The sequence below is a fragment of the Varanus komodoensis genome, unplaced genomic scaffold, assembly GCF_004798865.1.
Source record: "Varanus komodoensis strain SLA01 unplaced genomic scaffold, ASM479886v1 scaffold23, whole genome shotgun sequence".
NCBI classification, from domain to species: domain Eukaryota; kingdom Metazoa; phylum Chordata; class Lepidosauria; order Squamata; family Varanidae; genus Varanus; species Varanus komodoensis.
In genome coordinates, this window is record NW_025335627.1 from 1,316,523 (window position 1) to 1,333,404 (window position 16,882).

The window sequence follows — 16,882 nt, forward strand, 5'->3', positions numbered from 1 at the left end:
TGAATTTATGTTTACTAAGTCTCCATTCATAGCCCAAAACATGCTGACGTCAAGAAGATCCCTGCCCTACACCTTGTCCAATACCCTGTTCCCAAAAGTGGCCAGCGAAGTCTTCCAGTAAATGCACAAGTAACCTATGAATGCAACAGCTCTCCCTAATAGTTTGCCTCCAGAACTCTTCCTGTTTGCATTTACATATAATAACATGAGGGAAGTTTTCCAGTGTATTTCACAATTTCAGCTGCTAATCCTCCATTCTAGTCAGATTTATATGAATTAAACCTGTACTTTTAGTTTTCTTGGTAATTTTGTAAGGTTCAAATCATGGAGACTTCAGCCTTGTGGGTTATGCCTTCAGTGATCACAAGCTTTTGAATTAAAAGGCTTATGAGCATTCTTGGTGGGTTGGGAGAAACACTGAATCTTTGCCTCCCTGTCTTCCCACCCTACATTTTTCCTGGACAATCAAGCTCCATATCTTGACCTCTTCAGTCTCCCTCCCACATTGCTCTTTTCTGAGGTTGTGTTCCTGACATCAGAGAAGGAACAAGCATTTTTTTTCTGTGCCAGTTGTGTGGGGGAGGTGGGTTGGAGATTCAGTTCCCAGCTCTGAGGTCAGATCAGTATCTCCAGACTTAAAGCTGGGAATCAGAAATTTCCTGTGGACACCTATCTAGGGACTATAGGATTGCTCCTTCCAGCAGACAGTCACATTCTTAAGATTCAATGACATCATTGAAATTTAGACATAGTGAACTTTATCCGGGCTGTCATTATTAGGTGTGACCTGCAGGACTGATTTTCCACATGCAATGGAACTATAGCTTCCAATAGCATGATTTTCTGATTTTCTCACAAATCTGCAGCACAATCTACTTTTTCACACTGCCATCCTTAGTGGAATTGGCAAGATTCCTTTTGCTCAGTGTGGCTAGTTCCCTTTGATTACATAGAACACATCCAGTTCTCCCTGTCCCCTTGTTTTGTTCTGCATTTTGTGCTAGAAGTGCAACAAGATAATCTCATTGATCTCTAAATAAATCAGTATACCTTCAAAGACAAGTCATAGTAATGTGCTTTCTGTTGTTTTTTGTTGCAGAACAGTAGTAATGCCTATAGCTAATGAGTTTGCCCCAGATGTTGTGCTGGTGTCCTCTGGTTTTGATGCAGTAGAAGGTCATCCCGCACCACTTGGAGGATATAACCTATCAGCAAAATGTAAGTCCTTGTAGGCTTTTACATTTCCATTATTTCACTTTTGTTTTCATATTGACTTGCATTTTAGTTCTGTTTCGGTTCTGTTAAATAAATATTGTGCTTGGACTCCTCACTGTGTACTTTTTAGGGCAGTTTAAGAAAAAAAAGATTGTGCGATAATAGCATCACAAAATAATACATCACTCTTTCCTGTTGTATACAGAATTCGGGTTCCTGTCTACATTTATTTAAATATTGCTGTTCTTTTTCATGGTCGCTGTGCATCACACATATGGGCTTTGCCGCACAGCACAAGCCCTGGATCAGAGAAAACTTCCAAAGCTCAGCGTCACGGAGTGGGCAGGAGGCCTGCCCTGCCCCTTCCAGAAGTCCAGATAAAGTGGGGGGGGGGGGGCCTCCAGCCCAGTCTCTGAGTTCCTTTTCAACTGCACACACAAGTCACATCTCTGAAAGGAACTTCCACTGCCCCATTCTTTTCCTTTTTGCCCTCTACATCTTTCTCCCTATATTTAAAAAAGTTTGTGTGTGTGTAAAAATCCTTTATCTTAGTTCTTCTTCACAGTCTCAGTGCAATCACACCAACGGGCTTGATGTGGAGCGAAAGGCCTCAATCAGAGAAAAACTTCCAAAGCTTGGCACCATGGAGTGGTGTGCACAGGCAGCATGGCGGGGGGGGGGGGGGGGGCTCCCGCCCAGTCCCTCAGTTCCTTTTTGACCGTACTTGGAGCTCACTTCGGATTGGACCTTCTGCTTTGCTCTACTTACCTGGTTCGCCATTTTGCCTTCTCTCCTTTCTTCTTCACTCCTCTCTCCTTTCCTTAAAAACGTCTTTTCTTCTTTTGCGCCTTACCATTCTTACAGAGAGAAGCCTGCCGCCTCTCTCTGGATCAGGACCTCTCTTTCTCTCACGCCAAGGGGGGTGGCTTCTTGGACCTGGTGTGCCGCATGGCTGAGGATCTCGGCTTCCAAGCCTCCCACCCACCCAAATCCAAGGCTGACCCATGCTATGACACCCTGGCCTCAGGGGACACCGCCACTGTGTCCATACTGGCCATGCCTGCGCTGCTCCGCACAGCACAACAGTCCTGAAAAGCCCTTGCCGGCCCACTGGCTACCTCTCACAGAGCTGACTCTGCCTACAAGGTCACCATCAAGGCCTTCCCCCACTCCTCCAACATCCCAGGCCCAAATCCATTATATTGGAGTCTATGCAGGGGACCCCCCACCCAGAGGAACCAGTCCATCCTGGTGGACAAGGAGGGACGCCGCCTGGATACCATGGCTAAAAAGATCTATGCAGCAGCTGCCCTTGGGTTCAGGGTCTCTAACTATGAGGCCACCATGGCCAGGTACTTGCTCTTCCTGTGGGTGAAGATAGGTGCCATAGTGGAACAGCTCAACAACCACTTATGGGATGAAGTCTGCCTCATTCATACCGAGGCAGAGGACCTTTCCAGGTTTTAGTTGGAAGCAGCTCAACACCACGTCGACCGCACCAGTAAAGCTGTGATGGGGGCAGTAGCCACTCGCTGCCATGCTTGGCTGCGCTCCACATCCCTGCCCCCCGAGACCCGGGCCCTCATTGAGGACCTGCCCTTTAATGATGAAGGCCTCTTCAATGCACATAAAGACAAGAATATGGACTCCCTCCATAAAGCTTGCACCACCGCCAAGCGCATGGGCTTTGGCCAGAGCTCAGTGCAAAGGAGATGGCAGGGAACCCTTATGGCCCCCAGCCACCCCCCATTCCTTGACCATTCCATGAGCCCCAGAGTGCCACCTACCAGCAAGAGGTAGGACTACCATCCCTGCCGGAGGCTTCTGCAGAAGTGCCAGGACACCAGGCACAGACACTGATGCTCTTGTCCAGGCAGCCCCACCCCTGCACCCCGCTACGGCTTCACAGATCACCTAGCACAGTACCTCCCAGCTTGGGAGGCTATTTCCTCTGACTCCTGGGTCCTATCCATCATCCAACTGGGGTACAGGATTGAATTCAATACCCTACTGCCTCTCGGTCGTGTCAAGACCACACCCCCATCTACCGCACTTTGGGCAGAGGTCCAGGCCCTGCTGGATAAAGGGGCGATAGAGCGTGTCCCCCCATTAGCCCACAGGAGCTTCTATTCCAGGTACTTCACAGTACCCAAATGGGATGGGTCTCCAAGGCCCATCTTGGACTTAAGGGAGGTGAAAAAGTTAATTACCCCTAAGAAGTTCAGAATGGTCACACTCCAGGGCATCCTCTCTCTCCTTAACCAAGGAGACTGGTTCGCCTCCATCAACTTGAAGGACGTCCATTTGCATATCTCCTTCCACCTTGGACACAGGCATTTCCTGTGTTTTCAGATTCAATTCTGTGTTCTCCCTTTTGGTCTTGCCATGGCTCTCCGTGTATTCACCAAATGCAGGGCAGTCATCTGCATCCACCTCTGGATGGTGTGGGTGGTGGAGAGAGGTGCAACCCTGACAGCTGTAGCCACTGAGGCGAGGGTTTCTGCCCATGGCTGTGGCAGGAAGACTTTGGCAAGGGTAGCATCCAGGCAAGCCCTTATGAAGAGTATGGATCGTGTGGGGGAAGGAACAGATTTGTCATGGTTGATGAGGAGTCCTAGTTCCTGTTGGAGGCAGCGTGCAGTAGCTAGGCCACACAGTAGATCCTTCCTAAAGGGGGCCATGAGAAGCCAATCATCCAGGTAAAGGAAGATCTGGACCCCCTGTCGCCTGAGGTGGGCACGGATGAACTAGCTGCCCTGTGGATTGATGCCCCATTCACCACATTTCACAGGGACAAGGTCTTGCCTGGACTCACGCTTCGCCCCCAAGGTGACATCCGCTTTCCATGTGAACCAGGACATCATCCTTCCAGCTTTCTTCCCCAACCTATCCACCCCCATCAAGGCTACCCTCCACCTCCTTGATGTCAGGAGTGCCCTTGCCTTCTACAGAGCCTCTCTGCCGCTCTGAGGGCCTCTTTGTATGCTACAAGGACCCCAGAACCGGTGAACCCATCTGCAGCCAAAGACTCTCTTAAGTGGGTTTCCAGCACCATCACCCTTGCCTACAAGATGGCTAGAATTCCACTGACAGAGCACCCACATATTCAGTCCACATGTGGTCAAGCCACACCCACTGCGCTGCTAGCTGGTGTCTCGCTCCAAGAGATTTGTAAGGTTGCGACATGGTCCACACCTCGAGGTCCACAGAGGCCATGAAGAGAAAGGCAGGTTGCTCACCTGTAACTGTCGTTCTTTGAGTGGTCATCCATGCATTCACACAACCCGCGCTCTGCCCTGCCGGCTATCATCAGCTTTTTGCCCTGCGTGAGCCAAGGCAGGGCGCGGTCACTGCTCTGTTCGCCACAGAGTCCTCAGATCCCTCGCACACCTGGGATAGTGCAATTTTCAGGTAATTTTTATGCTGCCTGCACAGGGAGTGGGGCTGGCTCCCGCCCGAGCTTTGGAAGTTTTTCTCTGATTGAGGCCTTGCGCTCTGCATGAAGCCCGTTGGTATGAATGCACAGATGACCACTTGATGAATGACAGTTACAGGTAAGCAACCTGCCTTTTTCTTCTTACCTTTCTCACATTCCTCACTCCCTTCTTAGTCTTCCTTCAAGGTCGTTCCTCAGTGCAATCTCTCTCCGCCCTGCAAGGAAGGAGAACCTGGTTTACCCTCCTTCCTACCCTTCTCTACTTTTCGCCTCCATGCCGCTGCGCCTCATGTGCTGCTTGCCTGCCGGCTGCAGATGGCCACTCTCGCTGTCTCCTCTGCCTCAGGAAGGGACGTGTTGTGGAGATCTGCCCACACTGCCAGGCCTTTAAAAAGGCAAGCATGCCAGCAGCAGACAGATCACCTGAAATTCACTCTGTAGCAACATGCTGAGCATGGCTGACTCTTCAAAGTCAGAGTCTGAGGAGACTGTGCGACCCTCCAGATGCGAGAAGAAAATGGCCTCCGCCACCAAACTAGCTCCAGAAGGGCCCACAGAGACTGCGCCTGCTCCGAAGTGTGAGAAGCACCACGCTCCTGCACACGCCGCCTCCGCACCAGCCACATTACCCACGAGGCCGGCCCACACACCCGGGACCCTGGGGTGCCCTTGGATGAATCCCCAGCTGCCTTGGAGCTGCCTTCGCTGGACGAGCATCTCCCTTGTCAGCACGCACCTCACCTCACCGCCTGCATGCAGCTGATCTCCTGCACTGCCCAATTCGCCGGATAGCCACCTCGCCACATGGCCTGCCACTGAACCTGCCCGTGGCTCAAGCACAGGCCGCTGGAGGACCCCAGGGATCTCTCTGTTCCTCCTTCCCGGGCTGCGATGGCACCTCCTCGAAGTTGCCAGCCTCCACAGGCTCACCCAATGGTCCGAGTCCCCAGACCCACCCACCGCAAAAACAGATAGCTGACGGAGGCACCACCTGGACTGGGAGGACTCTGACTCCTCCGCCACAAAGCCAGTTCACTGCAGGTTGTCCACTGTGTGCCACCCCTGAACCTGGCTACCCTCACCTCACCTTGGCCCCGTGCTGACGCCGCCTGCAGCCGTCACCACTCCAGCCTGGATGATCGCCATCAGGTGCGTGCATCCTCAGCGTTGGGAACAAGTAGGCATGCCCAGCGCCTGCAGGGGTCAGTGCCACCTGTTGGAGTGACACGCTCAGATCACCAACGCTCCCTCCATTTGTCAGTCACGCCCCCACTGCAGTCAGGATCTCCCTCTCAGCGCCGAGGCCCACCGCTGGCTGCAGCGTGCAGCCATTTGCAGGCCTGGCACAGAGTCGGACCCGGAGCTCCTGGGCCAGGCATACCTGTGACTGGGATGAACACTGCCGGCTCTCCCACAGCCCTCTCCAGGCCCGCATGCACCATTCACCGGCACCACAACGAGGGCCCTCTGTGTGTGACCACCACAAGTGCGTCAGGTCAGACCCTCTACCTTTGCTTGACCTGACCATACCCTCAGACCCCTCTCACCCCACCAGTGCCCAGGTCTCAGACCAAGACCCAGCCGTGTCACCAGGAGGGAGGGGTCATTTCATGGATCTGGTCCTCCACATGGCGGACAGCTTGGGCCTCCAGAATTCCCACACAGCTGAGCCCAAGGCTGATTCCATTTTGGATGCTCCGGTCTCGGGGGATCCTACGCCAGTTTTCATCCTTGTCCTACCTCCTCTACTGCTCAAGGCACAGCAGTCCTGGAAGGAACATGCAGGTCCCTTGGCCACTTCAAGGAGGATAGATTCCACCTATAAGGTGCCAGATACGTCATTTTCCTTTCTACAGTAGCACCCTAAGCCTAACGTCATCATAGTGGAGCCAACACAGGGGACCCTTCAGTAGGGCCATTCCACATCAGTAGGTAGGGAAAGATGTCCCCTGGATGGCCTAGGGGAAAAAAGGTCTATGCAGCCCCCTCTCTTGGCTTCCATGTGTCCAACTGTGAGGCCACCATGGTCACATAGCAATTTTCCTTTGGGAAAAGATGGGATCCGTGGCAGTGCACCTGCCTGATGATTTTTACAATGGCACCCACCCAGTACAATTGGAAGCAGAGAAACTCTTCAGGTTCAAGATAGAGGCAGGCCTGCATCATGTAATAGGAAGGCCATGATGGGCACTGTAGCGATCCTCCGCTGTGCTTGGCTGCAATCCGTGGCTCTCCCCCCCAAGACTAGGGCACACACTGAGGGCCTGCCATTTATGGTGAGAGCTTTTTAAAGTGCAGACAGGTGAGAACATGGATTGTCTCCATAAGGCACGCATGGGGTTTGTGCATATGTCACAGCAGCATAGACAGCAAGTCCTCCACCTGATGTTCCTTCCCTGACCAACCTTCCTGCTCACAGGTAACTCCTCTCAGCAAGAGGTGTGACTCCCAGCCCCACCAACAGCTCTTGCTCAAGCTCCAGTACAATAGGTGTAGGCACTGACGGTCCAGTCCAAGCTTGTCACCCGCAGGTGTTTCAGGATGGTCACCTTGCACGGCATCCTCTCCCTGCTTAACCAAGGGGACTGGTTCACTTCCATCGACCTGAAAGGCACTTCCTCCAGTACCAGCTTGGCCAGGAAGTATTCCAATTTTCTATCCTCCCCTTCAGCCTGGCCACTGCCCCCCAGATATTCAACAAGTGCATGGCAGGGGTCTGCACTTACTTCCATCTCCTGGGTGTCCAGATCTTCCCTACCTGAACGAGTGGTTCCTGGCAGCCCCTTCCGAGGAGGGACTTCTGCAAGGGCTACATGCCACATACAGCCTTCTGTAGGATCTGGGACCTTTCATCAACAGTAACAAAGCTGTTCTCTCTCCCACACAGTCCATCCTCTTCATAGGAGCTTGCCTGAACTATGGCCTTCCTCCATAGGGCCTTCTTCAAGTATGAGCAGAAACTCTTGCCTCTGGCCACATCCATCAGGGCCACAGCACGCCCCACCACCCACACCATCCAGAGGCTGCTAGGCCTCATGGCTGCCACTGTGTCAGTGCTGCTACTCACACGCCTTCAAATGAGACTGCCCTACAGCTTTGGTCGTGGAAGCCTTCGCAGTGGACAAGGCCTCCACACCAGCACACTGTCCCCCTCTCTGGCAGTCGGGCAGTTCCTCCACTAGTGGGCTCCATTACAACCTCACCACCGGGAGGCTGTTCTCCTCCCACAAACCCACTGTCATGGTCACGGTGGGCACCTCAAACACGGGCTGGGACGCCCACTGTGCTGACATGAGCTCGCAGGGCCTCTGGAACACGCTTGAGTCGAGCCTCCACATCAACATCCTCATGATGCTGGCAGTCTGCAAGACCCATGACTCCTTCCAAGACTCCCTGAAGGGATGCCACATTCAGATAGCCACAGACAACACCACCATCGTGTACTACCTGAACAAGCAGGGCGGGACTCGCTCCACCTGCCTGTCAGCCCTTGCCTTCACCAACTAGGACTGGTGCATCAAGAGGGACATCACCATTGTGGTCACAGGCCACCTCCATACCGTGGTGGACACCTTGAGTCAGTTCACCACTATTCTGCACAAGTGGGAGCTCAAGGCCTCTGTATTTCACGGCCTGTGCAAGAAATTGGCTCCCTTCAAGGCAGACCGCTTTGCCACTCCCCAGCTTGCCAAGTGCCACCAGTTCTGCTCCAGAGCAAGGCAAGGGACTGTGTCCTTAGGGAACACCTTTCTCCTGGGAAGGGGCCCAGTTTTATGCCTTCCCTCCATTCCCTCTGATAACCAGGGATGTTACCAAATACAGAGGAACAAGATGGACTGCATCCTTCTCACCCCTTGGTGGCCAAGGTAGCTGTGACTGCCTCTTCTTCTCTGCCTCTCCAGACAGACCTTCCTCTGCCTGCTGCTAGTCCACAAACTGCTGCCCCAGGACCAGGGCTGGATGCTCCATCCCAACACCAGGATCCTCCACCTGACAGCGTGGAGGATCATAAGGTGACAGATCCGTATAGCTCCCCCCCACCAGCAGTTGCCTCCATCCTCCAGGGCGTGCTGAAGCCCTCCGCCTGCAGATCCTACCTGGCAATGTGGAGGGCATTCACCAGTTTCAGTGGGACACAAGGACTCAATCCCTCTCATTTCTCTATTGAGCACATCCTGTCCTACCTCCAGGGCTGCTTCACCTTGGGCCTCTCCTCATCCCTGAGGGTCCACCTGGTGCCCATCTCATACTTCCACCCACCAGTCCAAGGGTCCTCTGTTTTCATGCACCCCCTGACACTCTGCTCTCTCTGGACCTCAAGAACCTTGCTCCACCCACTCAGCCGTGTACCTCCTCCTGGAGCCTCTCACAAGGAGGTCCTCTGAGCCCATGGCAACATCAGAACTCCCTCTCCTGTCTTGAAAGACTGTGTTCTTGGTGGCCGCTGCGTCTGTCCACTGTGCCAGTGAACTGGCTGCACTTCAGATCAACACCCGCTTCCTCACTTTCCACAGGGACAAGCTTGTTCTGTGCCCCAGACCCTCACCTGACCTCCAGATCATCTGCTTGTTCCATGCCAACCCGGATATCATCCTTCCTGTTTTCTTCACCAACCCCACCACCTCGATAGAGGCCATGCTACTCCTCCTGGATGTCTGCAGAGCCCGCGCCTTTTACAAAGCATGAACCGAGCCACTGCGCCACTCCAACTGTCTGAGGGCCAGAAGAAAGGGGAACCTGTCTCAACTCAGAGGCTTTCCAAATAGGTGTCCAACACCATCTCCTCAGCATACGAGATGGCAAGAGTTGATCTCCCTGCATGCTCCTGCGCACACAGACTGCATCCACTGCCTTATGGCCAGCGTCGTGCTGCATGAGATCTGCAGGGCCACTACCTGGTCCTTGCAATAGACCTTCGGTCAGCACGACCTACTAGATGTCTGCTCCAGCCAAGGCTGCATGTTCAGCAGGGCAGCCCTTTCCTCAATTTCTGGTGATGACAGCCCCTCCCCCAAGAAGGGAAAGCTTGCTGGTCACCCATATGTGTGATGCACAGAGACAACAAAGAAGAAAGGCAGGTGGTTTACCTGTAACTCATACTTCGCGTGGTCATCTGTGCATTCACACAACCCACCCTCCGCCCCAGTGGCTGTCGCCAGCACCGTACTTTCTGTGCTGCCTATTGAGCACAGGGTGCGGTCAACTGTCTCTCTCTCCTCCATGTTTCAAGGCACCCTCACAAGCCTGGGATGATGCCGTCTTCAGGGCAACTGAGGGACTGGCCGGGAGCCTCCTCTTTTATCCAGACTTCCGGAAAGGGCAGCGCAGGGCTCCCGCCCGCTCTGCGATGCTTTGGAAGTCTTCTCCAGTCCAGGACTTGCACTGCATGGCGAAGCCCATATGTGTGAATGCACAGATGACCACTCAAGGAACGACAGTTACAGGTAAGCAACCTGCCTTTTCTCATCCACAGCTTTCAGCAGCTGATAATAGCAATAGGAAACATGTGAGTTAAGACATTAAAAAAGCAACAAAATGTCAATTAAACTCAAAGACCAATTCATCACTGTAGGTTTTGTTTTTCTCCAAGCTAAAAATGAACAGGTTGGCATACTTCCTAAGGAAGCTCATTAATTGACCTTTCAGATAAAATAAAAGTACTGTTCTTCACAGGTGATCTAAAGAATTTTGTAGATGAAATTCAGAGTAAACGTTCCCTGATGCTTGTGGGAGGAGGTGTCATACAGGGAGACATGGTCTTTGAGATAAACAAATCCCATCATTGGAAACTTTCATGGCAAAGCTACATGTTGAGAAGAAGTAGAAAAAATAGGAAGATGGTGCAGTTGCACCACTGTCAAAAACCTGAAATGCCTTCAAGGACAGTTTTACATGGAGCTTTTTACAGTAGCTAATCCTGGAGATTATAAGGGAATGCTCATGACAATTTTTCCCAGTAAGGATGTTGTTGACATATTGGATATAAGTAATATAAGGTATGCTTTATCATAGCCACCTCACATTTTTCAACTAACATTTCTTGGGTTCAAGACAACCAACCTCATCACAGGCATGTTGCAGATGTTAACCTACTTGGTGTGCATGTGGGGACATTTGATAATGATTATCCAATTTGTTGGGAGTTGCAAAGGTGATATATAGGATAAAAGTATTATGAAAGATTTTAAGCTAATAGAAGGGTATTTATTAATTTTGGGATGCTGATAGGTTTCAATTTAATAATAAAACCTGTCCATCTAAAATGTGACTAAATGTTTTGAACTCTCATTCCTTATAGGTTATCATTTTTCACTGTCAGTATGCTTCCAACTTCTGAGAGTAGTTTAATTCTGTGGCTAATATTTGCCTTTCTCATATTTCTCTTTTCGCAGGCTTTGGGTATCTGACAAAACAGCTCATGGGTCTGGCTGGAGGAAGAATTATTCTGGCCCTTGAAGGAGGCCACGACCTGACAGCCATTTGTGATGCTTCTGAAGCATGTGTTTCTGCTTTGCTAGGAAATGAGGTATAAAGAAAAGCAAAGGCATTCTGGATTACATGGAAACATAGAAACAGAAACAGAGCGAGTCAGAAGGGGTCTCCTGGGCAATCTAGTCTGACCCCCGGCTCCAGCCAGCTGCACTCATGAAATGCCCACCATGTGCATGTCTAGTTTATCCTTGAACACCCTCACCAATGGGGCCTCAACCACCTCCCCTGGAAGCCCATTCCATACCCTTGGGGTCCTCACTGTGGGGAAGTGCTTCCTGGCATCCAAATTGAAGATAAGATTACTTATCTATACAAATTTTCTCTGGCACAGGTTTGCACAACCATCAGTGATAGTTGGTATTATAAAGAGAAAACCTGGAACGTATTGTTCTAAAAGTGGTTATGTGTTAGCTACATTCTCTGTACAAGAAAATAAAGCAGGCTGGCCACTTGCTGTAGGCTTGTCCTACTACAATCTTTAGAATGTGAGGTCTGGCAATTCCAGGCAAATACTACAGTCCAGAAATACAGGAGCACACTAAAGTTTTTCAGTCATTTTCCTCCTGCTGCTCTATTGGCCCCTGCTTTGGTTTTCAAGTAATTTTGGTTAACAGTGGTTTTACTAGAACATTCTTGAATTGTCCCCTCCCCCCCATTGGACAGCTAATCAGGGAAATTCAAGGGATTCAGGGACAGCACTGTGATGGAGGAAGTAAAAAAAAGAACTTATTTTATGAAACTATTTTCAGCATATCTACATCAAAGTTCTTTTCTTAATCAGGCTGGTATATCAAAAAGAAGCAATTATTTGGCAATGAAGTTCCTATGTATTGGGCAGAGGGGTGGCATTATCAAACACGACCAACTCCAGAATTTAAATAGCCTTCAGCAGAGCCTATCTAATGGATCTGTGGGACCATAGTCTCAGCTTTCAGTTCTCCAAAAATCCAGTGTCCCAGAATCCTGGTGTCCTGGGAAATGTTGGATTTTTTTGAAAGGCCAGCACATGTGTTTTGGTACTACAACACTTGTTCTACGCACAAATGCCTCAGAACAATATAATTTCAGGAGTACCATATCTAGGGGATGCTAACTTGACAGCCGCTGGAAGAAGAGACTCTAGTAGTCATCAGCATTGGCAGTAAGGCGCAGCAGATGCTTGAGAATGATATCAGGTCTTTTATTTTTAAAAAATCACACTTGATTAGGTAAGTTAGGTAGCTTGGTTAGGTAGGGCATACTCTGATTTATCCTAGATTGAAAATTGTGCTATGAGTATTTGACCTTGGAACCCACATTGTGTTTATATAACCAAAGTTCAATCTAGCATTTATAATAGTTCACTTTTGTGAATAACTGCATTATTCTTTAAAAAATTCAAAAAGCAGAAAGAAGTGGTTTTATTGTGAATTTTCTTGAGATTATATTAAAGCAAACTTGTTCACATAAATAATATTGATCCATGTGGCATACTCCTTGAAATGAATCCTTTGGAAGCATGGTAAAACAATTTTGCATGGAGAGCTTGAAAGCTGCTGTAGGCAGCAGTAGGCAGTGGGTGAAATTGGCAGTAATACAAAATAAGGACATGAAACAGGTTTAAAGTCTCTTCCTACCTTACATGTTGTTGAACTTAAAACTACTGTGTTATATACACTTTCTTAGGCATAAATCCTGTTAAACTCAATCAGACTTACTAGCAAAAAGCGTAACGTACAGTAGGACATCTGTGTAAAGCATTAAGAGAGAATGTTAATAGGGACCATTTCTAGTACTTACATTTTTCCTATTTTTTGTCAGAAATTTTAAACTAAAAATTGCTAGAATTTTTCATGTCATAGAGCTGAAGCAGTGTAGCTGTAGTTAATTATACTGAGGGGGGATGCTGCAAAGAATAAGCATACATTTAAAAAATGACAGTACTTTATAAGCTGTATTAAACACCACATGAGAAGTTTTATGTTGTGGCCAAGCTGAATAGTACACAGAGCATTGAACATCTGGCTACCTTTCGCTTCCAGTATTCAGATTTCTAAATGACTTCAATAACATATTGCTGTACCTTTCGCAGCACAAGTGGTGAAATATTGCATGGAGATCTTCATGGTCTGGTACAAGGTGCCTTCTGGTTTGCATGTCATCTTAAGAATATTTGTGCCAGTTCTGAACTGTTTATAGATTCATAGGAATCCACTTTAATAAATAAATAAATAAAATATTTATAAAGGCGCAAAACACTGAGGATCGAGGAAGTAAGCATCAGTTAAGATGTTACTGTATAAGCAGAAATCACAGATGTAAGAAACATTAATTGTGCCTTTTTTGCATGCCAATCAAAACTGTGCACAAATCCATATATCATCCATAAGCATAGTACTTGGACCTGAATGCAAGAAAGTCCTACATGACCATTAATCACATAATGGTACTAATTTGTAGCAGAGTTTTCATCCTGTCTTCCAACAACATCTGTTGTTACTGCTCATTAAAAAAAACTGAATAGCTGAAAATTTTTGTTCTTTTACCATTTCTGAACAAGGAATTTCCATGGACTGCCTACATATTTTTCCACATTTGCTTGTAACATTTCCAGATGGAGAATATTGCAGAATAGATGCAACTTAGTCTTCACCAGTATAAAAAATGGTAGTTATACAGATAAGTTATTAATAAACTTATTAACAGCACTGTGAAGTCCTCAGAAATTAAAATCAAACTTGAGGCTTAAATCACATATTTAGGATTGGAAAACAAACCCTTGAACAAGTTAGTTTGACTGATCTGGTTGCATTATACAAGTGTTATCAGAGGATGGATGGATGGATGTACCAAAATCTTCTAGAGAACATGGGACGTTTCTTTTGCTTGAATCACCAGGTTTTGCTTTTTCTAGATTTGTTTTTGGCTATCATCTCCAAACCTATCAGTTCTAAATGAAATAAACCCTGAAAGTGCTGAGTTTGATAGAAAACTTATTGATAGTTAACTAAATAGTTCAAAATACACTTTTTGAGACATTAGTTTAGTATGAACAATTGCAACCCAATTTTAAGACATTTAAATGAATATTCTATATGTTAAATAAACTGGTAGAACATATTAAAAGAATCAAGTCATATGCAAATGATTGATAATTATTTTCTGTATGGCTTTTTGGTGTCATTGTATCCTATATTTTGAACCCCATAAATTCTATCATTTGGATAAATTATTTGGAAAAGCCATTTCCCAACTTCTCTCCTAATACTCTGTCACATTCTAGAGTGTACAAGAAACAGAACCTAGAGTAGCATAAGGGTAGCTGGAACTGTTAGGTTCAGTAATAGGTTTGTCACCCAACGGTATCTCCCTTTTATCTTTTACTTGGTCCAGATTGCCATGATTTCCTTATAAAGAAAATAAATGCACTGCACTTTGGGGTATTGTTGCCCCAAGAACAAAACTGCCCTTTACTCATAATAATAGCCATGCCCTCACAGGGAATGTAGGATGTGCACATCAGCATGCACATACAGCAATAAATAAGCATCATTCCACAAATGACATCTTGTGTGCCAGGGCGGTAAGGAAATAAAAATGTTTGGCATTTACGGAGCGCATTAACAGTCCACATACATTACTAGTAATAACTATAATGTATGTGGAAACGCACATGGTAGGCATGTCATGAGCAGAGCCAGCTGGAGCTGGGGGTCAGACTAGATGGCCCATGAGACCCCTTCTGACTCGCTCTGTTTCTGTGTTTCTGTAATGACTGTATGTAGGCCACTGTTACCCCATTTTGAAGATTTGGGTTGGATGTTTTGGCTAAGAGAGGATTGCTTTCTCAAGTTCACCTAATAATTAATGCTAAGTTGCTATTGATCCAAGAACTTTTGGGTTTACATACATAATAGCTGTGCTGCACCATGATTTTTCAATAGGGGGATCTAAAATATTAAAAATAAATCTGAAAGCACAAGGAGCAGTTCACTGAAGCCCTTTGGCAGTGAGAAAAGAAGTGACCTTGTAATTAATGGTTTGTTTCTATAGATAAACATGAAGTATGATTTCCTTATGTGCCTGAATCCCTCAACCCAACCTCTTGACTTGTCTGCCAGAACACTAGTAGAAACAGACAACTGGGGACTAGCAACCTTCTCAAGGAGGTTAGGTGGAGTCTCAATACCTGTACAAACCTCCCTTAAGTCAACGAATTACACTATAAGGATAAGCCAGCCAATTTTAGGCGTCAAACGAGAGTCTACAGCCCTTTGCTACCTAGGGTGTCTAAGAGTGAAGCTGGCACTATCTCAGTTGGGACAGCCAACCAAAATGCTAGCGCTGTTCTTGACTGGCGCAGTTCTTTCCACGATTCAATCGGCAGACTGCTCAGTTGCAGAGTCCCCTCAGGCTCCTACGGTGCACCTTTCTCCAGGAGAACTGTAGTGATTGCCATATTCCTGTAACTAACCTAATCCTCCAGATCAGCACTCATTATGTTCCTCTCTGATCAATATTAGAAACATTGTTCTGGAGGCTGGAACAACATTTTAAAAATAGGGGTTAGAATAGATAATTCATATAATTCCAAAGACATGCAGACCTTTGACATATCTTTTTAAAAGACTTCCTCTTACACCATCAGACGGCTTTAAAAAAATCAAGGAAAGAATTTTGCTCAGAAAGGGAGACAATCAATTTTAGATATTCTAATGTGCATTGAAGAACTATGGTTCTTTAATCTTTTTTACTGTAGAAGGGTTACAAATTTGCTAATCATTGTGACAGAATCACATCAAGCTTAGAACTTGATTGAGAAATTTCAGAGTATATTGACACTTCAGAATCACCACCGAAAGAGTGGCCGTGGCTGTGTTACTAGATTGCTGGAGGTGAGCCATGGCCATAGGCCTGCATTTTTCCTGGTAATAAAAACTAGTTTTCTTTCTGTCTAATTTTCTATGTAAGGACAGGAGAAGTAGCAGCAGTAGAATATGATGGAATAACAGAGGGCAAGGATGCTTCCATCCTCAAACTGTGTTCAGTTTGAGAGAGGAAGTAGCTTTGGAAGAACCATATTTTCTTATTTATGGAACTGTGAGTGGTGAATAGTCAGTTGCTCGTATGTGAAACTTTGCTCTTGCTGATGAGTTCTCCACACCCTCCCCCATGTACTGCACATGGGCTTCTCTCCTACCAGAAGGTTATTCCAAGACAAGGTGTGCAAAGAATTGAAAGGAACATGTGGGCATATCTGTTGCTAATGGTCTACCCGGGCGCAGTTCTGTAAACATGGGATGGTTGCTAAGTAACCCATCCTCTGCCTGTTGTTATCATCTCTTTTTCAATTATTGCCTTGAAGGAAAAATGAGGAAAGGAATTCTCATAGATATGCCAAATTGCTTGGAGGAATGTATTCAATATGGAAGAATAGGGAGGTTACTGAGAACATGGTATTTAAGGGTGTTAGCCCACTGCTGTAGTTGTCTTGGTAAATTTTGACTCTGGGCAGTCACTTTCTGAGCATCCTTTAATGATATCACTTAAATTATAATTACTTCCTTAACTTCCAATCCATGAAGACATCTTTTGTTTTAAATACACTTTTATTGGATTAAATGCCTTGTCAGTTGAAGTGAATCAGATGGTAAAGACCAGAGCAAGAGTTGGAAATATTTACATAAATTCCTAAGATTAGCGTTCTTAAAGCAACTGGGAACAAGTGGAAATGCTCATTTTCAGGACAGGGCATGTCAG

General features: G+C 47.2%; 1 protein-coding gene across 14 annotated transcripts in view; it reads left to right on the top strand.

The window, feature by feature from the left end:
- Positions 1 to 16,882, top strand: part of HDAC4 (histone deacetylase 4) — a 261,456-nt gene that overhangs the window by 229,268 nt on the left and 15,306 nt on the right. For 13 of the 14 annotated variants that reach the window (XM_044431666.1, XM_044431663.1, XM_044431675.1 and 10 more), the window contains 2 exons: positions 1,100 to 1,218; positions 11,044 to 11,177. In XM_044431666.1, coding sequence (XP_044287601.1) covers positions 1,100 to 1,218; positions 11,044 to 11,177 — 253 coding nt within the window. Of the gene's footprint in view, positions 1 to 1,099; positions 1,219 to 11,043; positions 11,178 to 16,882 lie in introns of those variants that run through there. The other variant, XM_044431678.1, reaches the window with a different exon arrangement.